At 38.7% G+C, this 26,105-nt stretch overlaps 1 protein-coding gene across 1 annotated transcript; it reads left to right on the top strand.

The window, feature by feature from the left end:
- Positions 1-1,441: 1,441 nt before the first annotated feature.
- Positions 1,442-26,031, top strand: hk1 (hexokinase 1). Its single transcript, XM_034116108.1, has 21 exons — positions 1,442-1,801; positions 10,908-11,070; positions 13,174-13,322; positions 13,412-13,531; positions 13,748-13,843; positions 14,187-14,286; positions 14,863-15,046; positions 16,306-16,461; positions 16,570-16,657; positions 17,165-17,310; positions 17,467-17,659; positions 17,742-17,853; positions 18,333-18,481; positions 20,104-20,223; positions 20,809-20,904; positions 20,999-21,098; positions 21,496-21,679; positions 21,793-21,948; positions 22,173-22,260; positions 22,652-22,797; positions 24,148-26,031. The coding sequence occupies exons 1-21, from the start codon at positions 1,739-1,741 to the stop codon at positions 24,293-24,295; spliced, it is 2,757 nt and encodes a 918-aa protein (XP_033971999.1). The 5' UTR covers positions 1,442-1,738; the 3' UTR covers positions 24,296-26,031.
- The last annotated feature ends 74 nt before the right edge of the window (positions 26,032-26,105 follow it).

Here is a 26,105-nt window from a genome sequence, read left to right as displayed (position 1 = left end):
AACTGTCCTGACTTATTTTGTAACCCACTGCTTCCTTTTAGTTATAACGTGGTAAGGCTAAATTAAATCCACTCCGACAAATTAAGTGTATAAAGGATTACAGTTCTCGAGAGAGGCCAGACAACAGACAGCTGTTGTTGTGATAATGACGTCATGTTTGTCTAAGGACAGTGGAGAAAGTGACAGAGTGTTGAGAGTGTCACTCTCAATGGTGGAGTGAGTAACTGAGTGAGTGAGTGCAGCATAGTTTTGATTTTCTGCCCTAACCTGAGGACCAGGTTGGGCCAGGTTGGGCTGTTATTTATTAACACTCATTTGGACTTAAATCGGGTCAGGTTTTTTTCAATTTCCCTGAGTGACATTGACATTCTGGACCTACTGTATTAGGCACTGTGATAACAACTTTAGAAACTTCCTCAAGCTAAATGTCCTCACATTTAATGTATGATGTTTAATTATTTCTTGACAACATGTTTACATGGATATTTGTCTCCGGACTACTTAGTTCTTTCTGCTCATGTTGCTGTTCATTTCTTGTTGTATATTTCCTTTGTTGATGTTGTCCTTCAGTTGAGGTGAGGTCCATTGAATAACTGTGGCCTTTTGACCTTTCCTGTCACATTTGGTATTTTTGTAATTACTGACGGATTATATGCAGACTTATGTGTGAGCAAATAAATACAATATATCCACTTCCAACAAACATAGGAACTCAGAACAACGGAGAATCCGAAGACTATTTTCTAGCTTAGTAATTATTTCAATAAAATAGGAAGAAATGCACATTATGATTATGAATATGTAGACCGTCTTAAACCCAGCACACTTTTGTTATCAGAGTATGTACAAAGCTGTAACCTTGATCTGGTCCTCATACAGAAAGCATCCCCTCCCCTGCAAAGGCATCAACAACTTCCTCCACTGAGGGTCCTCTGAACTCCTGCCACTCTTTACCACAGAGATACCACTGAAACTGCCTGACCATCCTACTGTAATGTTCCTGACATTTGCAAAAACTTTGCTTTCCAATCTTGAAGCTAAATGACAATAAAAAAACCTATAAAGTGCTTTGACTGTTATGATGACTGCATGAGTCATTTGCTCACAATTACAACCTGAAAGGAATGTAACTCAACTTCCTTGAAGCAGTAAAACCAAAATTCTCTCACTTCCCCCATTCTATCTCAATCCCTCCTCCCTATTCCACTCCCTAATTAGGCATACCCTTTTTTTTCTCTCTCTTCCTCCATCACAAAATGTGCCTCCAATGCGTCCCTCAGGTCAGCCAATCACAGAAGAGAGGATGTGGCACCGACGCCACTCTCTCGCTCGCTGACCAATGAGCGCAGAGTCAGTGGGTATGGCTCATGATTGGGCCCTCCCAACTTCTCCGTTTCTCTGCCTCCTGCAGGCTGCGGCTAAACTTGCTGTCTCACTCATGCTTCCTGGCTTTACTCACATGCTCAGAGAGGAAGCGCTGTAGAGTCTTAGCAGCACATGAAGAAGCTCTGGCTATTTTAAACCAAACAGGATTTGACTCAGGATATTTCAATATCTCTTTTGGCGCGTGACAGACTTTTATGTACTAGCCAGAGAGCAGACTTTAGAGTTTCTTTTTTTTAAACTTTTTATATTCAAGGTTTTTTCCCCATCTTACTGTAGGTGGTCTCGTGTGTGGCAGAGAAAGAGAGTGTGTGTGTTAGTCTGCATGTGTGTGTGAGAGAGAAAGAGGACCAGGATGATTGCAGCCCAGCTACTAGCCTATTACTTCACTGAACTCAAGGATGATCAGGTTAAAAAGGTGAGTGTTTTCTGTTAATTCTGTCACCACTTTTGATATTGTGTTTGTACTAGTGAGAGCTGAGCATGTGTTTGTAGAGGTCATTGAGTTCCTCATACTGCCATCACCATAACTTTGCTGTAAGACTCGAGTTTCCAGGAAGTCAGGTTACTGTATGTGATACATCTCTTCAAGGAAGTGAATACAACACAAAGCATGTTGGGAGAGAAGTGGAGTCATTTTACAATGACCCAGATTTGTTTTTATTGTCAGACAAATGAGACGTGACAACTGCTCAGACGTGTTTGTGTAGTAACATTTGAAAGGAGACGTGACAGATTGGTGTGTGTGTTTCCTGGATGTAAGTTTTGGGAGGTGTTGCAAGGGAGGAGAGAGGAAGTGTGAGGCAATGATGAAAGGACATACGAGCAGAGGGAAGAGAAGGTTGTAATTGAGAAGAGAGAGCAATGTCATGTTATGGGTCACAGAGTCTCTATTATCATCTTGTTAAAATGATACCTGCACTTTCATTCATCTCAGCTCAGAAGAGTAGAAAGAGTGAGGAAAAGAGCTAAGAGGTCTTTAAATAAGATGAAATATGCAGTTGTTTAGCACATTTACGGCAATTCATATTTTTGCTGCAGTCTGTTAACAACTGCCATGATCAGTAACACCATAAAAATCTGAGGAATATTGTGTTTTCTTCCCATACCCAATGTCCACATGGTTTCTATCCTGTTAAAGTCGTCCTAATCATTGAAGTGTGTTTGACCTTAAAGAATGAGGAAAGCATTTAATGCACATATATATCAAAGAGTTCCTAAAGCTGATCATTCTAGCTTCTTTATGTACCGGTAGGTTGAAATGCCTGACTGAGTATGAAAAAGTTCAAGGCTGAAGAGGAGAAGAGTGACTGAGCACCATGAATGTGTCTTTCATAACTTCTCAGCTGAGCAGCCCCCACTGTAACACTTTCACTGGCTGGACCAGTTTTAGTTATGAAAGACACAGAGTGCGTTTAGTGGAGGAACTGAGCTTTTCCAGAACCCAACCCTTCCCAATAGTTCTTCATTGAATGTGCCAAGAAATAATGTTGCAAACATACAAATACGCACACAGCTCCATCCTGTAAACTATGGTCGACCCATAAAGTAAAATAGAGACAGTGTAAAATGGGTATTTATTCTAAGGCAATGTCTCAACATGTTTGAACATATGGTGCAGGGTTCCTTTAAGGTCGCTTCCTGATGATGTTACGCTACCAACTGGATATTTAAATGCTGCTCTTTTCCTGTATACATTGAAATAAGTTCCTAGCTATTGTGCGTCTTTCCTCCATTTCCCTCTCTGTCTGAAGGCACATTGGAAAAGTCAGCATTCAGGGCTTTCTGCCAGAAAGGGTCTATTTCAGGAAGACTCAACCCTTTTTTCATAGTAGCCCCTTTTGAAAAATGACAGGAGGCCAGGGTCAAGCTATCAAGCTCAAACCTGTGCTCTGGCAAAAGGATCTTGAACTTTATTTTGATATAAAGAAAAAGCTCAATTAGTCAATTTTCAATGTGACTACCTATTGACTAATCTATTTTCAAAGAAATGTTGCCCTGCACCCTAAATTGAGCATTACTAGTCTATTTGAACACAAACCATGATCTTTACCTAAACTAAGTGGTTGTGTTGTTGCCTAAACTTCAGGAGAATTCTTGCAGAAAGAAAGCCATGAGGGGTAACTTCTTCAATGTGCCATCTGAAGCCACTTTAGTTAAATGTAACAATCTTCATTCACATAATGTGTCACAGAAAGCTCTCATGGATGTACCTGCTGTGCCAATTGCAATCCGAGTTTGTAAAGGTAAAATAAATGTATTAACAGCCGCAATGTGATGTAATACAACACGTCTCCCTCCCTCTTTACTCCTGCACTCGTCCTATCCATGCGTCCCTAAAATAGGCCAGCTTTGAACCATGTGACCACAGGTGACAGGAGAAGAGGGCTTACACACAAATACACTGACACACACCCACACACTGTGCCAGGTGTGTAGCTATTGTGTAGCTGTTGAAAGAGCAGGGCTTGTCTCAGCCTCAACATCAACTTCAAATGTGGCTCAAATTTACAGCTCAGGATTTAAGCATTCACTAGGGAAAGTATACAGATAATCCCATCACTAATGTTTTTTTTGACAAACTGTGTAGCTGCTGATGTCAAAGAACCGCAATCAGCTGAGTGCATCCTCTCTTCACTCAATCCACTGCAGTGTCCTTGACTGTACTCTTTGATACACTTTTAGCGAGCATCCAAAGTGGTGTTTCAGTGTGTGTGGCAAATAGAGGGCATTGTAGAGGACAGTATTTTTCCACATGGTGAGGCCTTGGGTGCACACACACATACACAATGGAATCAGGTTTCAATGCTTTCTTGAACCACCTTGTGACCACAAAGAGGACGAAGCATTGTTGAGGAGAGGAATGCAAACAGAAAGGAGGAGAAGGAGAAATGGGCCAGAAAAGAGGAGGGAAGAAGAAACAGAGAGAGAGAGAGCGAGCGTGATCTTTTTCTGTAACTTAGCTTCAAGCTGTGTGTGTCAGATGAGACTTGTGTGTTGAGGGGAAAACATGGCCTTTTACAGATTCATGTGTACAGACTCACACATCATAGAGGCCTCATGTGACCTTATCAGGAAATGTCCCTTTGCTCAACACTAGTGGAAAAACTGGAAACTGCTCTTTGGGTTAATAAAAAGCCTAATGATGATGAATCATGGATCATGCACATTATTTTCTGTGCCTGTTAGTCGTGGGAATCCATTGCCGAGATCCGAGCTGTCAGATCAGCTGATGCTCTGCTATAATAAAGTGCTTATGCATGGTTTCTCCTGCTGAGTGCTGAGTCATAGATATTAATTTATATCCTGCAGCAGGAGTTCAGTGGATTTCCCCTGGTTTGTTGTTGAGCATTGTTGACAATAGCTGCTTTTAATCCACCCCTTTGTTACCCAGTACCTTATACCAGCTAGTAGCATTGTCATTTAAATAGACTAGTAGCTACAGATGCATTTTTGTTCAAAAGGCTGATAGGAACACGTTGAGAATTCACACAGTTTTCATTTTTATGTTCAAACAAGAACAGAAATTGGCAATGTGATGATTGGAGGAATAACTATTAGGACCAATGAGTAGCAGCACAGGAAGGCAGCAGCAGCAGTGTACCCGTTGGCATGAGAAGATAACAATCTGAATGGATCTGTTTACATCAGCTGACCGTGCAAGAGTTGTTAATGCACTACAGGAAACTAATGCATGTATAATTTCTTCATTTACCAAGATACCAAACTTTGTGAAGACGTATAATTATATTTATCAACTTTTATGACCACAAAACGCTGACTCAAACCTTGATATACTAGATCAACTTATCAAACTTCACATTAACATGTTAGCAAACATTGGTCAACTTTACTTAAAACAGTATTGATTTTCACTTGCATACCATATTGTAATTTGACAAAATTATGATTTTTTTTTGTTTGTGTCTTTATTTGATCAAAATCTGCCACCTAAAACCTGGTTGAGCGTGTTATGCTAGTAGCGGCTAATGTAGCCTACGCCTTAAGCCTCAAGCATAGATGAGGAGCAGGTTATTGAAGAATGCTAAGCTGACTTCCTACTCTACACCTTTTTTTGTTTATTATCTGCAAATTAGGAGCTTTTGTTAAGCTCTGAGCCTGTTTTTCAGGTCTCAGGCTCGAAAATGACATTCCCAGAACAAATGACCATATCTTCCCTTCTAAAAGGGTTAAATTAATAATCTTTTTTCTCAAAGTAATGATAAACCTGTGACTTGGATGTAGAAGTGTCAGAATCAATATAGATGTTTTTTATTTTAAAGAAAATTCAGATTTTACATAGTAAAAAACTGTAAATTATAGTGTCCGTCCAAAAATTCTTTTTTACTTATAGTGAAAACTACCCTTGGATGATGGGTTAGTAGACTAAAAGCTTTTGGAATCCAAAGTACAACATATAATAAGTACCCTGTATCAAGATTGATGCAAAACAAGTGACATTTGACCTTTTTAGAGAGGTTTAGCCAAAACCACCCCACCTCTGAGGTGATTTGGGTGAAACATTTTTTTTTCTTCATATCTCTGGCCCCCCTTGGTCGATTTTGATGGTTGACACCTCTTTCTGACCGTTAGAGCCAATAGAATCGAAGGGGGAGTCCCCCACACACACACATTGTGAAAACAAACGGTGGGGGCTTCGCGCATGCAGGTTTGCACCAGAGTGAAGCGATCTCTCGCTCTGACATCTGGAAATGAAAAAGCAGTTTTATTGCTTATGGATTATCAGAAATCATTTCAAAGAGGACACAGACACATTGGATTAACCTATGGATTAACTGCAGCATCGTTTTTTTTATCGTTTTAATGCCATTGAAGACCAGTTTTGACCAAAGTAAGCCATGTTAGCGTTTGTAGCTACCTAGCGCCACATGTTTTGATGTACGTTTTCGTTTATAGCGTCGCAAATGTTTATCACTGAGTGTTGAGGTGGGCACCCCCAGATTCTGTGTCTCCAGGCGATGCTAATCGATGGGTTGGCTGTGCATCTAGGATAAGTAATAAGGGAGTTATGAGTGAGTTTAGGTGCAGTGATAGGCTAGCATTTTTCGCTCATGGCTAATTCAGAGGCTGAGTGTTAGCATTGTGGGGGTTTTTTTGGGAAAAAAAATTAAAAAGATCAGTTAGCTGAGTTTCTTCCCGTTACATGGATATAAAACATTCATAGTTTATTAAATATTAAGATTCCTTAGACGTTGTTTCCTGCAAATTACGCGTTTATCCGCCCGGTACCGGGGGGGCGGTGCGTAACAGGTTAAGCACTGACATATACTGACTGTAATTACACAGATTTCCTAAAGTAGCATTTGGTTAGCTGATGACTTGAGGCTTCAGTGTTTGTCTGTTTCTCAAAGACTTCCATCATTTAGACTTGATGAACCCAACCACATGGACTAGTGCAGGGGTACTCAAACTTTTTTATTAAAGGTCCAGTTGTGAACTTTATACAAGGTCACTGGTCCGGATCAATGCCAGTAAAGTCCATCACCCCCCGTTATCTTTTTTTATTATCTTTTTTATAATGGGACACAGGGTTCGGTCCGGATTGATTTGCAGTTCGGTCCGGATCCGGACCTTGGTCCGGAGTTTGAGAAGCCCTGGACTAGTGAATCAAAACAATGAGCTGTAGACTACAGAGCTGCAGACTAACATATTGATTTCAGATGTAATCACCATTGCTGGCAGCTGTTTTAACATTTGGCAAAAACCAAGGGCTTTCTCTGCCAGAAGTTATATTATGTTTAAGTGTGTTTGTCAACAGGATTATGGAAAAACGTTCAGATGTTCATGAAACTTGGTGGAAAGGTGTAGCACATTGACTCCCTGCATGGGGTGTCTCAGGAAGACACTGTAGATATTTGTGATGCAGTAGCTCTCATCCAACTCTGCTTTCATGTCACTATATTAGACAGCTGACCTGCTTCAAAAAGACCACATGCAAAAATGCATAAACAAATGCAAAAGCATAAAGCTATTTTTGCATTTTAACCTGTCAAACACACAATGAAAAATTAGCATGCTATTTTACCATGTTGACTTTCAAATACTCTGCTTTAAACAATGGTGTCATCTCTATAACACTAAAGCAATTATTTATAAGCCTAATGATTACAAGCCCCTTTGTTTGGTGTATATACCTATTATTATATTATTTAGTCTTGTCAGAATACCTTTCCTAAAAGTGACCAGTAGAAAGGTATAGCATATGTGTAGTGAAGCTAATGTAAGTGAAGCTAATGCAGTAGCACTTAATCTGGTTTGGTTTATAGATGGGAAATGTACCTGCAGGACTTTTTTTGTTTGTTTCTTCATGGTTGAATGTACTTATTGTAAGTCACTTTGATTTAAGCGTAAGCTAAACCAAATGTAATGTAATGAAAGAAAGAGAGAACAGAGACACGGCTGTTTGAATGTTTATGGTGTGATTGAAATAACAGATGCTGAGGGCAATCTCCCTCAGTCATTTTCATTTTCATTTAATCGTTTATTTGAACCGGGACAGTGCACATTGATGAACACTTTAAAACAAAATAATGCGTAAAGTGTAAATGAGCCGGATTTGAGCTTTGAGCTAATTTCCATCCGTAGTCCCGTCACATACAACATATAAGAACATGACATTTATATACATAGCAAAAATAAATACATGATATGCAGAAAGAGCATGAGCAGCATACAAGCATTTACCACATGGCAGTACAATGTAGCAGCTATGATATATAAAGTGCAAGATAAGATAAAAGTGCTACATAAAGTGCAAGAGGAGATACCCCTGTATAAAAGTGCATTTAGCGGTGATTACACGTCTGTTTGTTGCTCAACCATTCTTTAAGTTGTCCTTTAAAACTATGTTGAGAGGGCGTTGTCAAGCTCCAACATGTCGACTAAAACTCAGAGAAAAAACTGCTCAGGTTGGGCTGAGGAACTGTTAGTTGTGCAGTGCAGCAGGTTAACAGTATGAATGTGTTTCACTGAGCTTATGAAGGTTAGAAATTGCATTCACTCAGCTTGTGGCTCAAGTGTGATGAGACGTGATAATGAGCATTCATCCCAGAGGCAGACTCCACATTTAGGCAGAATATAGGGAATGTAACGCCTGCAGAGTAGTTATACAGGGCTGTTGTCATGTAACTATCCATGTTGACTCACAATGTTGTATACTATTCAAAGATGACTGCATGATTAAACAGCAGATTATTAATCTTTGTGTCAAATGTACGCCATAGGTCTTATTTAACCATGTGCCTTACGAGGGACATTATTGGCTTCATTCCTTTATAGTTTCATTCATTGTGGCTGTGTTAATGCATACATTCTGGCAAGGGTGTTTTTTAGTAGTTTGACCTTGGTTCCTACAAAAACAAGTTTGTATTCAAAATACATATCCCAAATGTGTTTAAAACATACTGGCATATACATATGTGGTTGGATGGCTGTTTATAACATCAGAGCAACTTTTCTAAAGTGATGTACAAGGCTATGATAAAGGCCAAATTGACCGCTTACTGTGACAGAAAAGTCACACACTCTAGCACATATGGTGAAATCAAAACCTGTTAACATTTTATTGATTGTCTTTTTCAATTTATTTTGCTGTCATCTTTTACTATTTCAAAGTGTGCTTAATACCTGACAACCGAATTAAAATAATGAGTCTATGTTGCCCGCAGCATGTAATATGGACCAGAGACCAGAGCTGTGAAAGTTAATGTGTGACTGACTCCTAAAACAGGAAGTCAAAACATTCCTATCTGATGTCTGTTACAATGAGTAATACTAGCAAATTATCTCAAGTATGTCAGAATACGTAAAAGCATTGTTTCTGTGTAAATATTGAATCAAGTGAGCGTGATTGTATGAACTCCTATTGCTTATCAATTATCTCAAATGGTTATTTGTTATCAAACTGGTCATAGCTATGTGTTAAGCTAGCAAGTCATAATGAACTTGACATTTAAGCAGAGTAACGTGTCTGTCACATTGTGCTCTGTTGTGTAACACTCTAGTTTAAAGTAGGTCTTTGATTCATTATAGAGTGTGATGCAACAATGGATTTCAACAGTCTGTTTAACATCCTGTTACTCAAAGGCCAGACAGCTCAGGCTTGTGTGTGGAGTATCTGACACAGTTTACACAGTGGGCAGTTTCAGCATGCAATCTGGCTAGTACAGATATAAAGAGTGTGCAAGAAGTGGTGATAATTTCATGAAGGCACACATTATTGCCTTGATAACAGCATGAAGGGTGTGTACTGTACTTCCTGTCCTTGCAGTGTGTCACTCATGATACTGTGCTTTATATTAGATATTGTGCCCTATGACCACAGTATGATAGCCCTGCCAAAAGTGTTATTCAAGTTGCAATGAAGCAATAAAAAGTCTTGATTGTTTTTGTGACTCTGATTTATGTTAAAGGTTAAGCAGAGCTGGGATCAATCAGTTCAGGATGTGGATTATCTGATGACTCAGACATGATGGGTTAGGGAGTTATATATTTACTGAATCATCATGATTAAATACAGACTGCAATCATCAAATCCAGTAAATCTCAGTTACCTCAAGTGAAATAACTAGGGATGTACCAAAAACTCACGGTACGATAATATCGCGATAACAAGTCCACGGTACGATATTTATCGCGATATGGAAAAATAAAAGGAAAAAAACATTTGAAAATTTATTTATTTTTAAATTTATTTTGAATTATTTATGTTTTTTACTTGAAAAAATGTTCTTTATTAAATAATAAATCTGATTTGTACAGCATTTTAGTTGGATAGTAGTATTTTAAAGTGTCAAAAATATAATAATCAGATCCTGCAATCAAATAAATCAAGTTTCACTTTAGTTTTTCAAGTAACTCAACTCAAACTCACTAACTCACTCACTCACTCACTCACTCACTCACTCATCAGACAGGTTATTTTTTTAGGAATATGAGCATGTCCACATTTCCAGGTAGAAGCTGGGATGTTTGGGCGTTTACAATATCCCCTGCTGTGGAAAAAACTCTCTTGCTTGGTACTGATCTTGCTGGGACAGAGAGATTATGCTCTGTCCATGGGTGACAGCAGTGGGTAAAACTGTGCATTGTCTCTCCAACACTTCATAAACAATACAGTTTTTGCCAAGAAGGTGAGGCTTATTGACAGGGCGAGATATACATATACTGTTGGTACTTTTCAATCTCTCTAGGTATGTAAATGTAGCCCTGTAAATACGATGTCCTTTTGTGTTATCTGTTGTTTTATGTTCATGTTGTACCTTACTTTACCATGTTGGGCAGGTCTCCCTTGAAAAAGAGACCGATGATCTCAATGGGACCACCTGGTTGAATAAAGGTTTAAAAAAATATGTATATCGTTACATCCCTAGAAATAACCAGTGTCAGAGGTTTGTGTGTTTCAATGTTGATATATGGCTTAATGGATACTCATAGTATTGTGGTTACAGATTGATGAGGAATTGTTAAGATTTATACGATTTATCGTTCTTTGTTCTTTTCAGATCGATAAGTACCTGTACTCCATGCGTTTCTCTGATGAGACGTTGAAGGAGATCACGCAGCGCTTCAAGAGGGAGCTGGTGAAAGGCCTGGGGCGGGACACCAACCCCACCGCCGTGCTGAAGATGCTGCCAACGTTCGTGCGGTCGATCCCTGATGGCTCAGGTCAGTACCTCAAACCCACATTTTAACCATCGATGGATTATCTGAATCCCATCATGTTGATTTCTTTCTCTCATGAAACCACTATCAAAGCCAGTTAATTGCAGAGGTAAGTCTGCACAGTCCATTACAAAAAAAAAAATCATTTATGGAACAACTTGTAATTCAAATGTGGTCTCCTCTTTCTTGGCCTACAGGGCATATAGTCTACTTTATATCCAAATAGAAACCGAATGAACAGAACAGTGTATTACAAAAAAAAACAAACAATTTATTTCCATAGTTTTTGGGACCTTTCCCAGTTTTCAGAAGTCAGTAACATTTATGAAAAGTGTCCAATTGACCTGATCTCTCATATCTTTCGCCATATATATGACATTTAGAAGGAAACAAGATGTAACTGCAAGACACAGGGCAAGCATGAAGCTTTAAGGATGACGAAGCTTACCTTAATGCACCTTTCACTTCACGAGATCTCATACATTCATCCAACCTAATCTCAAAAGCCAAAACAATTGCTCCTTATTGGTTTAGTGACGTAAAAATGCGCTTAAATCTTCTCCCTGTCATTATGTCATTGTCTGCAGTATGTGTCTAATTCTAATGTACTGCAGTGGTTCTGCCCTTGTAGCTCAATTGTCTTCATCCATCCATCTCAACTGAGTGTTATTTTAGTACCTTCATCAGCTGAATATTAATGGAGGCAAAACTACAAACACAGGTTGGCACAAAATAAATCTTCAATCTATTTGAATCTGCACTGTGAACGTTGTGCTGTCAGACAAACAGAGAGATTAGCAGTAATCCTGCTGCCTTTGTCAGAGAAGACCGGGACAATGAAAGTCCTTACAGATAGTTGAATGGAATACCTTTGGTCTTAATAGTCTAAAAATACATTCAAATCGTGTTTTTGTATTATTAATTTTTACGAAACACAAATTATAATGGGGAAAACTGAATAACAAGTAACTGAACGACATGTTATTCTGAAACTTCTTTATCTTTGCTGCTATTCACCGGCCTGAAGAACTATTTTATGCTTTGTCATTATTTTAAAAACCAGGATAGCAACAATCGTATTTGTGTACTGCTTGTCTCTGATGCATTTACATCTCTTGCAGATAAAAAAAAAACAGTCAGTCTGCACGCCTAATCTGACCTTGTATTGTGATCTGAGAATAATGTGTGGCACGAGATTATAGTAAAGTGAAAATACACTTCTGGGTCAGTAAGTAAGAATGTTGCTAATGTTATCAGGTTCAAGGTTCTTTATTGTCAATCTGACATAGCTACAGAGTAATTATGTAGTTGAAAATCTTATGTCACAGGCTTCTCCAACAATGCAACATAATAACATAATAACAATAAGAGCAAGAGCAATACAAAAAGAATAATAGTTATAAAATAAAGTGATGATGTGGAATAGTGCAGTACGAGTCTATATACAAGTTATTGGAATGATATATATATATATTAGGTATTAGATACATAATACTGAGTAGCAGATGAATGTTTGAATGTCAGAAACATTACTAAGAACTTAAGCACATTGATCTGACCTGTATGCTTTCACTTCTAATCAAAGGTCAATAAGATCTCTGATACACAGTAAATTAGGAAAAAGCAGTGACATTTTTGAAGTTTATCTAATCAGAATGCTTTACGGCAATTATGTCTTCCCAATTCAGACAGAAAGACTAAACGACAGTCCCTAAGTGAACATTCACTAATAATTAACCACTATGTCATGCGATTTTTCTAATCACAGGTCACATAAAGCAACACCTTCCTAGTTTAGGTTTATTTCTGCCACCACACCATTTTCTTACACTAGTATCCATTAATGCAGGTCACAATGTTGAAGACATATTATTATTATTTTGGAAATGTACATTGCTTAAGTTTGAATTAAAGGGAAATGTGTTACCAAGTTAAAAGAAGGGAGACATCTGATAATGCATGTTTTTATTTGTCATAACTGTGCTAATAGGAAGTGTACTCTTAGGTAATGTTAACAACACTCTCCTTAGACTTCACCCTCTCTTTCTTTCTTCTTCTTGTATCTTCCACTTCTCCCTCATCTTCTCACTCTTCCCGTCTCCACAGAAAAGGGAGACTTCATTGCGTTGGATTTGGGAGGCAGTAACTTCAGGATCCTCCGGGTCAGAGTGAGCCATGAGAAGAAACAGACGGTTCAGATGGAGAGTGAAATCTACGACACACCGGAGGACATCATTCACGGCACTGGAACAAAAGTAGGTTTATACTAAGATACACTCACTGACACAAAGAGTCTCTTCAGATCGGCCTGAAACATCCTCTCCCTCTCTCCACCTTTGCCCAGCTGTTCGACCATGTGGCAGAGTGTCTCGGTGACTTCATGGAAAAACACAGCATCAAAGACAAGAAACTCCCAGTTGGATTGACTTTCTCCTTCCCCTGCCAGCAGACCAAACTAGACGAGGTAAAACACAATTAATAATTGATTAGCAGATGCCGATGTTGTCTACTTCTATGTGACACACGACACTTTCCATGTGTTATCTTTTATTCAAATATCTGATGATTATACTGCAGTACATTTACATTATGAGTTAACCCAAGCCAAGTCTCCATTTAGCATCAAGTCTATCTCTTTCCTAATCTCACTTTCCTGTGGCTATCTCTCTGTTGTCTCCAGGGCTTTCTGGTAACCTGGACAAAGCGTTTCAAGGCCAGTGGAGTGGAGGGAATGGACGTTGTCCAGCTGCTCAACAGAGCTATAAAGAAGCGAGGAGTGAGTTACCAACGTATTTATCTTTATTTATTGAACATTTTCTGGTACAGGACATACATCTTGAACACCAGACTTTCTAAATACAACAAACAAACAATACAAAAATAACACCACAGTTTACAAGTTTAAAATGACAATAATTTCACAGGCTTTATAATTATACCAAATATCCTTTGTGCTTTTTCTGTCACTAGGTATACATACGTTTTTTCTCTTTTCATAGAAACACTTATGGGAATCCTTTTGAAATCATTTATTCTAAATCAAACTGGGATGCAGAATGGCACATATAACCATAAACCATACTTACTTGTGTGTGTGTGTGTGTTTTCATTTCTCTCAGGACTATGAAGCTGACATCATGGCAGTAGTGAATGACACTGTGGGAACGATGATGACCTGTGGTTTTGATGACCGGCGCTGTGAAGTCGGCATCATCATAGGTACTTCAACAAAGATTCAAACCTGTATTTGGCATTGTGGCACAACAGTTTGAAGAAACAGAATAGAGCTTGATTATACTTTAAAGGTCACCTATTATGCAAAATCCACTTTTTCCTGTCTTTTATACATCAACATGTGTCCCCTCTGTGTAAAGAGATTCTCTCACTTTTTGTCCTGATCCATTTATATAGAAACCTGTCTGAAAATGAGCTGATCAGATTTTGGCCCCTTTATGATGTCATAACGTTTTTTTGGCTTGTGTAACCATTAGCCAATCAGCAACCAAGGTAACCCCCCCCCCACCTTATCACCTGAATCTCCTCCTAGAGCACCATTGTGTTCTTTTTAACCAAATATCTCTCAGAGGGGCGTGGGGAGTGGCTCCTTATTTTCATCTAAAGTAACAGACAGAGAATCAGCGCTTTTGAAACAGGGCTGAAACAGAGGGGTTTATGGGATGCTACAATTATCTGTTAGGTATTTGGAGCCAAACACTTCAGAGACATGTTTTGTATATATCTGAGACCTATAATATATTGACCTTTAAGGATACTGTATGTGTTTCTCTGTGTAAGGTACGGGCACCAATGCATGCTACATGGAGGAGCTGCGCCACATCGACCAGGTGGAGGGGGACGAGGGCCGGATGTGTGTGAACACGGAGTGGGGGGCCTTCGGAGACGACGGCAGGCTGGAGGACATCAGGACAGAGTTCGACAGAGAGATAGACAGAGGCTCCATCAACCCCGGGAAACAGCTGTATGTCAAACCAAAACTGCTACACTCTTATTTTTGTTCTTCATCTATTGAATGAACTCCAGAATCAGCTGATGATTAGCTGTCAGTCTGTCAATTAGCTTTTGCTTATTGTTCTGGGTATGGAGAAAGTATAACAGGATTTTATTTATTTTGTTGTTTTGTCTGTCTGACTGTTTGTCTGACCGTTTTATTTTGTTTTGGTTTTGTTTTTTTTACTCCTGTTTTTCCTGTAAAGCGACCTTGGGTCCCCTGAAAGGCGCTATATAAATCTAAGTTATTATTATTATTATTATTATTATTATTATTATTATTATTATTATTATTATTATTATTATCATCATTATGATTTGCCATATGGTTATTCATTTATATTAAAAAAAATAAAAAAATAATAACAAATATTTTGTAACTAGGAACTTTAAGGACACCAGGGAGGGATGTACCTCCAACTTTACCTTTGAATGAATGTAGCTGATGTATGGCGCTGTGCTTCAAGATTCCAGTTATACTCAGGGTTCTTACGGTCATTAAAAACCTGGAAAAGTCATGGAAATTCAAAAAGCTAATTCCAGGCCCTGGAAAAGTTATGGGAAACAATATTTTTCAAAGTTTTGGAAAAGTAATGGAAATGTAACTAAAGTTGCATCAAACATAATTTATATTTTATCTAATCGCCGAAATAGTAATACTATAATGATAATAAATACTGTATCGTATAGTAATGAAACGTAAAATGGCATTTAACTGTTGAGGTATTTTGCTGGTGAGAGATTTTAGTTGCTTTAGCCTGTAGAAGCTAGTAAGCCTACTATTGGATTTGTTTTAGATAGGCCCGCTGAGAGAGTCATTTTTTTGGTCATGGAAAATTAGGTAAAGGTCATGGAGAAGTCATTGAAAATCATTGGTGAAAAAGTGTATGAACCCTGTATACTGCATGTTTAAACAAGTGCTCACAGAATTCCAGCACTGTGTTAATATAACATGCAGAGATAACGGCATTGCTCGTTGTTGGCTGGATGCCCTAGTTGCTTTCCTACATGGGAGCCAAAGCTTTTCCTTTTTTTTATGTAAGATGCTTAAAGCTTCAACGCAAAAACAGCAGCATTCAAAATTGTGCTATCGACTACGGTATAAAAACTCAACTAGTGTCACAATTTTAAATACTACCAATGTCTATCTGTTTGTCATTAAGTAATATTTAACAAAATATTGTGTATATGTTTTACCAACCTTTCATTTTCCCTTTCCCTGTGTGTTAGATTTGAGAAGATGGTCAGCGGGATGTACTTGGGGGAGCTGGTCCGTCTGATCCTGGTGAAGATGGCCAGAGAAGGCCTTCTGTTCGAGGGGCGGATCACTCCTGAGCTGCTCACTAAGGGGAAGATCGAAACCAAACACATCTCAGCCATAGAGAAGTAAGTCACAATTAGTACAATTCTATGCAGTTAGATATGAAACTAAATCATACAACTGTAAATGATATATTTCTAGTCCATAATGGCTTCTCTGTCTTTCCTGTTTAGGAGTAAGGAGGGGTTGATGAGAACCAAAGAGATTTTACAAAGACTTGGCGTGGAGCCCTCGCATGACGACTGCATCGCTGTGCAGCATGTGAGTATTTTTGCTGAAAAGCTTGTGAATACGTTTTTTCTTTTTTGAGATTCCGCTTGAATAAACTTAAACTATAGTTATTTATATTGCCGCTTTTTCGAAAAGTTGCACTACAAGGTGCTAAATAATCATCTGAAAATGCAACAAGGGTTAGCAATGATCATAGCACATTAAATACGGGTTGATAATGGATTTAAAAATATTATAGTTCATTAAGATTAAAAGAAAGCTGAGGGTAGCAACTGATGATCGAATTAGTTACTGTAGTTCTGCCAAACAAACTATTAAAAGCAAATAGGATGAACAATATTACATCATATAAGCACTATTGTTGTATTTAGGTATGTCTATTTTATTTTATGTTATGCTTTTAAGTGCAAACATGATTATAATGTACATGAATACTGCCATAATATGTGCCATCTGACAAAGAGTTTAATCAAATCAAAGGAGCTTAGTTCACCTTATTCTTCAGCTGCTTGATGATTTTCTCTCCTCGTCCTTCAGGTTTGTGCCATTGTGTCTTTCCGTTCGGCCAACCTGATCGCTGCGGCGCTGGCCGGCATCCTGCTCAGGCTGAAGGAGAACAAAGGCGTGGCCCGACTCCGAACCACTGTAGGCATCGATGGATCTCTGTACAAGATGCACCCACAGTGAGTGGATCCAATATTTGTTTATCAGACATACTGAACTCTGTTAGCACATCTGTGTAATACTTTCTTGATATGTGCTTATTATCAATGTGTGGTGTCTTATGACTAAATAAGTCTACATTTCTCAGCGTTTAAAGTCTCTTATGTGTATTTCAGATATGCCCGTCGTCTCCATAAGACGGTCCGTCGTTTGGTGCCGGACACTGATATTCGGTTCCTCCTCTCAGAGAGCGGCAGTGGAAAAGGAGCTGCCATGGTAACGGCTGTGGCCTATCGCCTCGCCGAACACTCACGAGAGATCACCCAAACACTGTCTGAGTTCCTCCTGTCGACCAAACAACTGCTGGAGGTAAAGACAGATACATACTGTAGTGTGTGTAATATGTGTGTGCGTGTCTTTCACTGCTGAATATTCTCCTAAATTATTCCAGGTTAAGAAGAGAATGAGGATAGAGATCCAAAATGGCCTTTCAAAGAGCACTCAGGACTCTGCTACTGTCAAAATGCTGCCAACCTTTGTGAACAGCACTCCAGATGGCTCAGGTGACACACACACACACGCACACACACACGCACACACCCACAAAAATGACACACCATGTTGAACCTTGCTCTGAGTGAGAGTCCTTATCCAATATTGATCTTTTATGACTGAAATGTCATACACATTTTGCTTATGTCACTTTTGCAAACGTCAGAAAGTTTTCATAATCATCAAAGAAACTAATTTATTTTAATAAATACAAAAATTGCCAAAATGAACAGCAAAAGTAAAATTTAAGAGGGAGAACCTTCATGTTACAAAGCAGTAGAAAATGATTAATACCAAAGTGCAATTGCAGATTTAGCACACGAATAACATGGAAAATCTCCAAAAGCAGAAGAATTTATATTTTTACATTGATGTCTTCAGCTAATTCCTTTTCCAGAATTGCACAAGGCATATCCCTCAGGTGTTAGTATGTTTGCCATGGTTACTGGTTTATTTATGTATTTGTTTGTCTGCTTGTCTTGTTGTCCAGAGCATGGAGACTTCCTGGCGTTGGATTTAGGAGGAACCAACTTCAGAGTTCTGTTGGTAAAGATTCGTTCAGGCAAGAGGAGAACCGTGGAGATGCACAACAAGATCTACGCTATTCCTCTGGAAGTGATGCAGGGCACAGGGGAGGAGGTGAGATCCAGCATGCCTCACTTGACCCTGTAATATGTATTAAACTGGGGGGGAGGTAAACATTGAACTTGACCTCAGGTCACCTTGTTGTTACTGTGGAGATTAGGGTAGTTAGGGAGGACGTGGGGTATGAAGCTTGTTGACTTGGAGTTAAGTGGATAGGATGGAAACGGCTGGGAAGAAAGTGGATAGGTAAGAGGAGGACAGAAATAAAGGTTAATAAGCATTGAGTTGACCGTGTTTAAACCGTCAATTTGAACTTACCTCTTGTGCACCGGCTGAGGCTAATCCTGTCTGTCACCTTTTTGACCTTTTAATCCTCACTATTACTCCTCCATGTGTTTCCTTCCTCCTGAGATACTCCGGGCAAGAAGCCAGAAGGGAAAAGGCACTATTTTTGTGAAATGTTTTCACTTATTTTGTTTAATAAGATTATTTTTCGGCTCACCCAAAACAAGCAGCAAGCAACAAGCATTTAGTAAAACAAACGCTTGGACCATGTCATATTAAATATGAAAACAGTTCATATAAATGTAATGGCTTAAATCCTCTCAATGCCTCTCCTCTGAGTTGAGAATATTGATGGCACTCGGGAGGAAGGACTTATTGAAAACATTTTTAGTTGCATATGCCAGCATGCTCACTTTTTTAAAGCTTTTTTATTGTATTTGTATAGTATATAATATAGCATTCTAGTATGTATTGTGTCCTTTAAGTGGTATTGTTGTTTATAGGGTCAACTATACTTTATGAACCGGACAATTTTTTTCACAAAGCATCAAAGTCAAGCATATTTTTCTCTGGCCACACCTCAATCTGTCATCTTATAACGTGTTTTCTATTATCTATCCAGGATAAGATATACTGTATGGTTTGAAATAACTGATAAAGGGTTGATCAGAGTACAATATGCTTGTAACTACTCTTCAGACTAGAACTTGCCTTGTTATGTTAGTGACACATAAACAACATATTTAACAGGGGTCCACCAAATTCCACCTTTCCCTTTGACAGAGCGGTACTGCCTGCAGGCAAATTATATAACCGTTCTGTATGTCCAAACCTCTGAAAAATGTAAATTACAAGGCTGCATCCACAGTCATATAACACTTGTTAAAGGAGTACTTCATACACAAAGGGATGATTTGTATATCCACTACTCATCCCATGTCACCTTGAATTCTTTAAGAAGACTTTTTTGCATGTTGGTGAAGAATCTTAAATATAAACTTCTTGAAAACAATAAACACGTTTTGAATATTAAGTTTGTATCACATTTTTATCAAAAAAGGACCACTATTTCTTTTGGAAAATGTTTGAATAGTAAAGTAAAGTGAAACTAATGTGTTTAAACATGCAAGAAAAATCTATTAAAGGTCATTAGGGTGAGTAATCGGTATACAAATGGTCATTAAGTCTGTCATTGTATTGCTTTAATTTGTTCTTTAAAGTCCTCCTACACAGTTTTATGGTTAATTATTGCCTCACATCGAATTCATCCAACCAGTCATAAATATTTTAGTTGTTGTCGAAAACTAATTACTTGAGGCCAGGAATTGAGCAATGTTTGATAAATGTTTTTATTATAAATACTGTCGTTTCACATATTTTTCTTCCTCCAGCTGTTTGATCACATTGTGCAGTGTATCAGTGACTTCCTGGACTACATGGGGATGAAGAACACTCGTCTTCCTCTGGGCTTCACCTTCTCCTTCCCCTGCAGACAGACCAGCCTGGACGCTGTGAGTGATTAAAACATCCTTCACTTTGAATTGGTGTCATGGCCTGGCTCTTAGCCATAACAAAAGCGTGGAAAGGACAAGAATATATCGGAAAATATATTTATATTAACAAAACTCAACGTGACCAAAGCCAAACAAAAAGGCAAGACAAAAGAATTAGCGACGTGGCTGCTCTCCCAGAACAGGTCCTCTGCGGGGAGAGAGATAGAGACTCTGGCTCAGGCCTTTAAATCCTCCGGTGCCAGCAGCCAGGTGTCCTCAATCAGCGCTGACACAAACAGAGGGAGAACATTAAAGAGCCATACACACACCACAGGAGACAGTAAAGCAGGGGTCGTCACATTGGCAAAACTGTCTCTTACTTTCTTTTAAAATCCGCTGGGTTACAGTCCACTGATAGCACACTTATTACCAGCTGCATCAAGAGAAAGGCCCTTCATGTTTCCAAAATATCATTAAAGAAGCCGTTTTGTTGTTAGCATTTAGCAACACTGTGTTTCATGAGTCCTGGGCAGACCATGAAATCCTTGGATCCTACGCAAAATATGACTTACCTGTTACTTGTTTGTGTGTGTGTGTGTTTAGGGAATCCTTGTGACATGGACAAAGGGCTTCAAGGCAACAGACTGTGAAGGAGAAAATGTGGTTGGTCTGTTGAGAGATGCCATTAAGAGGAGAGAGGTATGATATGAGGAGCAGCAACATGTAGTTATACATGCTCTGAATGATTACAAGTGGACTGTATTGTTGCATCATTACATGTTTTCTTCTGTAGGAATTTGAGCTGGATGTGGTGGCCATAGTGAACGATACAGTGGGAACCATGATGACCTGTGCCTACGAAGAACCCACCTGTGAGATTGGACTTATCGCTGGTTAGTTTTCCTTATATTTACGCATTCATTCGAAAAGTATGCAGCCAAAACGATGAAAGAGCTAATAAAAACAATGGCCTATAGTTGGGAAGAAACACTGAATTTGTCGAAAAAAGAAACCTATAAAGTATGTCTCTTATGTTAAATAAAAACGTACTTACTTAATCGTACTAAAAATAACAGGCAGATCATAGCTGATGCAATATTCACTAGAGAAAAATCTATTTTCTTCATTGTTATTGTCATGCAGACAATAACATGCTATGAAATATCCATTAAACATGTCACTAAACATTAGTCGGGGTTGTCAGTTTACTCTATAATAGAAAAGGGGTCCCTTGAGGGAAATGGTTGGGACCCTTTGCAGTAAAAATCTAACATGTCATTCTGTTTCTAGGCACTGGCAGTAATGCATGTTACATGGAGGAGATGAGGAACATTGAGATGATCGATGGAGATGAGGGCCGCATGTGTGTCAACATGGAGTGGGGGGCTTTCGGAGACAACGGATGCCTTGATGACATGAGGACAGAGTGCGACCGCGCTGTGGATGACTTCTCCCTGAATCCAGGCAAACAAAGGTTACAATCCACACACATCTTTATCTCCTGCACTCATATCCTTATAGATTACTTCCAATATGTGTGGATGCATCGATATGTTTATTCATATGCACGCTATATGTGTTTTACAGATATGAGAAAATGTGCAGCGGCATGTATCTCGGGGAAATTGTGCGAAACATCCTGATAGATATGACCAAGAAAGGATTCTTGTTCAGAGGACAGATCTCTGAAACACTGAAGACCAGAGGCATCTTCGAGACAAAGTTCCTCTCACAGATAGAGAGGTAAGAGCTCTTTCTCAAACAGTGTTTACTGTTTGTGTCTTTAAACTGGCTGTGAAAAACACCAGATCATTTATAGTAGATTGCACTGCAACTAATTATTGCTTGTTTATTTACCTTTAAGTGGATATATTTGTACTTTAAATTGCTGTTTTGGTACTGAACTACTTAAGTTAATTTCCCCTTTGCTCATCAACTACTGTATGTCTGTTTTTTTTTCTTCCCAGTGATAGATTAGCTCTGCTGCAAGTGAGATCCATCCTGCAACACTTAGGGCTGGACAGCTCCTGTGATGACAGTATCATAGTCAAAAGGGTAAGCTATATACAAATACAAATGTGGGCAAATAACGAACAATTTCTTCTGAGGAAATGTGTGCCCAATAAAAACTAAAGCACACAATCATGTTTAACAGCTCATCCAGTCTCATGCTCAACCATTGATAATCCCTTACTGACGGAGATGGAGTTTGAAGAGAATATACACACTAGCTCTGAACTGGCCATGCAGTTGATTTAACGCCTCCCTATTAGACTGCATTAGATTTAGCGAGGTGTACTGTTAAAGAAGGCATGTGTATTGGACTATACATGGAACAGAAATACACATGTTAAGTGACATATCTTTTCTTAATGAACACACTGCGACAGGTTTGATCCGTTCAGTGTTGCAATAATAATAATAATGTTTTCATTATAATTTACAGGTTTGTGGGGCAGTGTCCCATCGTGCAGCTCAGCTTTGTGGGGCAGGGATGGCCGCTGTGGTCGATAAGATCAGAGAGAACCGAGGACTGGACCATCTGGACATCACTGTGGGGGTGGACGGGACCCTCTACAAACTACATCCACAGTGAGTTGAATTCATCAACAACAGACTAATTACTCAACTGCCAAAGAAACAAAGATAGGAAAGGCCTTTTTATCATGTCCTAAATTGCCTTGTTTTATGTTCTAGTAGTAAGGAATAATTTTTATGAATGATTTACTAGATAGCACAGGTAATTTAATTTCATATCAGTGTTTTTGCTGTATGTACCAGCTGCTTTCAGCTATTCCAACTAACTGGAAACGTAAATTAAAAAAAGATGGAAACTGACAACAGGTCTGTACACCTCATACAAGAAGTCAGAAATACAACTAAATAAACTCATTTATAATCACTGTTTACAGAGCAATGGCCTTGCTGCTTTTCCTCATGCGGTCTGTTCTTTCTGGGAAGAGGAATTTAATATTCTGATACCCTGGAAACAACTTTTTAGAACCATATACAACAGATTCATATTCAAGAATCTTCCAACTGAAGATTTTTTACAAGATTACCGCTACAAAAAAACAACTCAACACTTTTAATATTGAACCGTCAGCATTTTGTAGATTCTGTGAGGAGGAAGAGGAAGACCAGATGCACTTATTTTTTTATTGTCCATACGTTGCAAGACTGTGGACTGAGATTCAAAATTGGCTTAAGACACTTTATATTGATTTTGCATTTACTCCCTTTGGTGTTTTGTTTGGGCTTTTGGATGAGGACAGTACACAGTTAATGAATACAATTCTTCTTCTGGCTAAAATACTTATTTTTAAAACTCAATCAAGGAAAAATCTGAATTCAAGGTGTTTGAAGAGTAGATTAAAAACACAATTTATTTTGGAAAGGATGATTGCCACAAAGAATCAAAGGGTGGCTCAACACGCCATGAAATGGGAAACAATCAGCTCTAGCGAAGAGTGGGATAAAAAGGAACAATAACTATAAATATGCTTGCCATGTTATGGTATGTGCTTTTGATGGTATTGGACTGTCAACCTATTTTTCTTGTTTATGAAATGTTGAAGTGACCTACGGACTGTATTTTATTTTTTCTGTTTGTTTGTTTGTTTGTCTGAGATAGGAATGTCTCCTATTTGTGTTATAGTTATGTCCATGTTTTGTGTCTGTAGCCTGTACAATTAAAAGAAACAAAGATAGGAAAGGCCTTTCTATCATATCGTAAATTGCCTTGTTTTATGTTTTAGTACAGTGAACAACGTGTTTAACATATTTACATGACACTTATTGATATAATCCGTGGGGTGCAAATTGCTATTCAGAACAACAAGCAAATGTGAACAAAGACCGGCTCAACCAGATATGAGAAGAGCCGCAGGCCATTTTAGCTTAACAAATTAACATGATGTCAAATCTTTTGTCTCTGTCTAGTTTCTCGGGGGTCATGCACCAGACGGTAAATGAACTGGCTCCTCAGTGTAACGTCAACTTCCTGCTGTCAGAGGACGGCAGTGGGAAAGGTGCCGCGCTCATCACAGCCGTGGGGTGCCGCATAAGACAGGAGCTGAGCAATAAATAGAAAATACCTCTTCTGTCTTACTGTTATCTCCACACTTTACCGTGTTTCCCTTTTCTCCTCCCTCCTCTTCTTTCCCCTCATCTTCAGCCCTTGTTCAGTCAAAGTATCACACATTAGTGTAGCTGCTTTAGTCTGTCTAAAGGACAGAGAGGGAGATCGTTTTCTCTGTGGTGTTAGATAGCAGAGAGTCATGCACTAACATATCTAACAATACTCAGACTCTTATGTTTTTGTGTTGTTTGAGGTTAAACCTGTAGAGATAAAATGCGAACATTCAGCTCCTGTGAAAAAATGTGGCGAGTAGAAGAATAGGTTCACACGCTCCTGTAATGATGAGCTGTTTATCATCGCCATCTGGAGGATTCCTCTGATGATTGTAGTCTGTTACAATATTACCAAGTACAACAGGTTCCAGACTATTTCCAAAAAGCATTGCGGAGAAACATTTATCCTTGCAACATGTGTAGTCGATACAGCGTCATAAAAACCAAAAGCTTCCAAAGTGTTTCCACTGTCTCAAGACGGATAAGGGATATGAGATGATATATAAATGTGTAATAAGATGAAAGGGAATATTTTTGCTTTGAGATGTCTAATATCTTACCCAGAAATGCTACAATATGTTATATATACATTGTTGCTATTTATTTTATTTTTGTATTGCGCAATGTTAAAATATATTGAGGCACACAGTCCTCTCAGCCGGTACTGGTCCTGTAGCGGAGGATTCAACAATCTACTATAAGGGCAGAAAGGAGAAAAAGACGGACTTCAAAAATGTTTAATCTGCAGGGGATGTAGCGTGCTTGCTAAATGTGCAGATGTGTTCTACTTTATTTACTTTGTGCTGTACTGTAACATATGTCCAAAGAGCACATGTATTTACTAAGTAGAAATCCTGTTATTGGCTCTCGTCACAGCTACTGTATGTACGTTCTCGTTGTCTTAAGAAGTGCTGGTTACCCTCTTCATCACAATAAAACTCACTAGCTACTTAGTCAAAAGCCATGAAAGAGGAATGTGATGCTAACACAGATGCCACTGGAAAAACTTTGGCCAAACTGCATAAAAAGAATAAGGTAGCTGAAACTTTAAGGGGTATGTAAACATTTGGAAATATTGCTTCTCACTCACTGTACTCCGTATCATCCTAAAGACTCAGAAAGGTGTTAAAGTGAACTACTCTATGGCTCATTCAAGTAACACAATTATTGCAATGTAATTTGTTTTTATCTGTGATAATGTATAAAGGATACCTATTGAAAGACTGGCGAGTTTATTCACTGGCATTTATGTGAGATATTTTCATTGTAGGGGCTAGCAGGTTCTCTGCACATTAGAGCACAAAAGGTCTTAACATACAGTAGTGGCACTGTATAGCTCACAGGTAACTGTTAATGGTGGTGCACAGGATGTGAGATACTCCAGTACATAAATGGCTACATTTGTTAACTATGGTTAAAATGGCGACATTGAAAGACGCCTATATAAATAAAATGCATTATTAATTGCTGCTCTGTGACATTAAGCACCCATCTAAAACTGCTACAGAAAAAATGAATCCTAGCAAATTACATTTTCATTCCTTCGTACGACGCTGCTCTACTGCTGCCAGGGTAAAGATGGCCAGCCGCTCCAGCAGCTATACTACCTTGCCTTTAGATGTTCACAAAACCCAGACTGTATCTGTCAAACACTGTCAGTCAATAAATAAAGACAAACTTGTGTCAATACAACTAAAGAGTTTTAATCTAGCCAAACATGACTGGATTCTGCTTACAGTACTGCAGCTCTAAAGAAAAGGTCAAAT

This window comes from Trematomus bernacchii, unplaced genomic scaffold (assembly GCF_902827165.1).
Source record: "Trematomus bernacchii unplaced genomic scaffold, fTreBer1.1, whole genome shotgun sequence".
Taxonomy (NCBI): Eukaryota; Metazoa; Chordata; class Actinopteri; order Perciformes; family Nototheniidae; genus Trematomus; species Trematomus bernacchii.
Note: the sequence above shows the minus strand (reverse complement) of the source record. Positions and strands in the feature narration are given on the sequence as shown.

Coding starts and splice junctions, on each gene's coding strand:
- hk1 (XM_034116108.1), top strand. CDS start 1,739: ATGATTGCAGCCCAGCTACTAGCCTATTACTTCACTGAACTCAAGGAT. Junction 17,854..18,332: donor CAGCACTCCAGATGGCTCAG/GTGACACACACA, acceptor CTTGTTGTCCAG/AGCATGGAGACTTCCTGGCG. Junction 20,224..20,808: donor GACAGACCAGCCTGGACGCT/GTGAGTGATTAA, acceptor GTGTGTGTTTAG/GGAATCCTTGTGACATGGAC.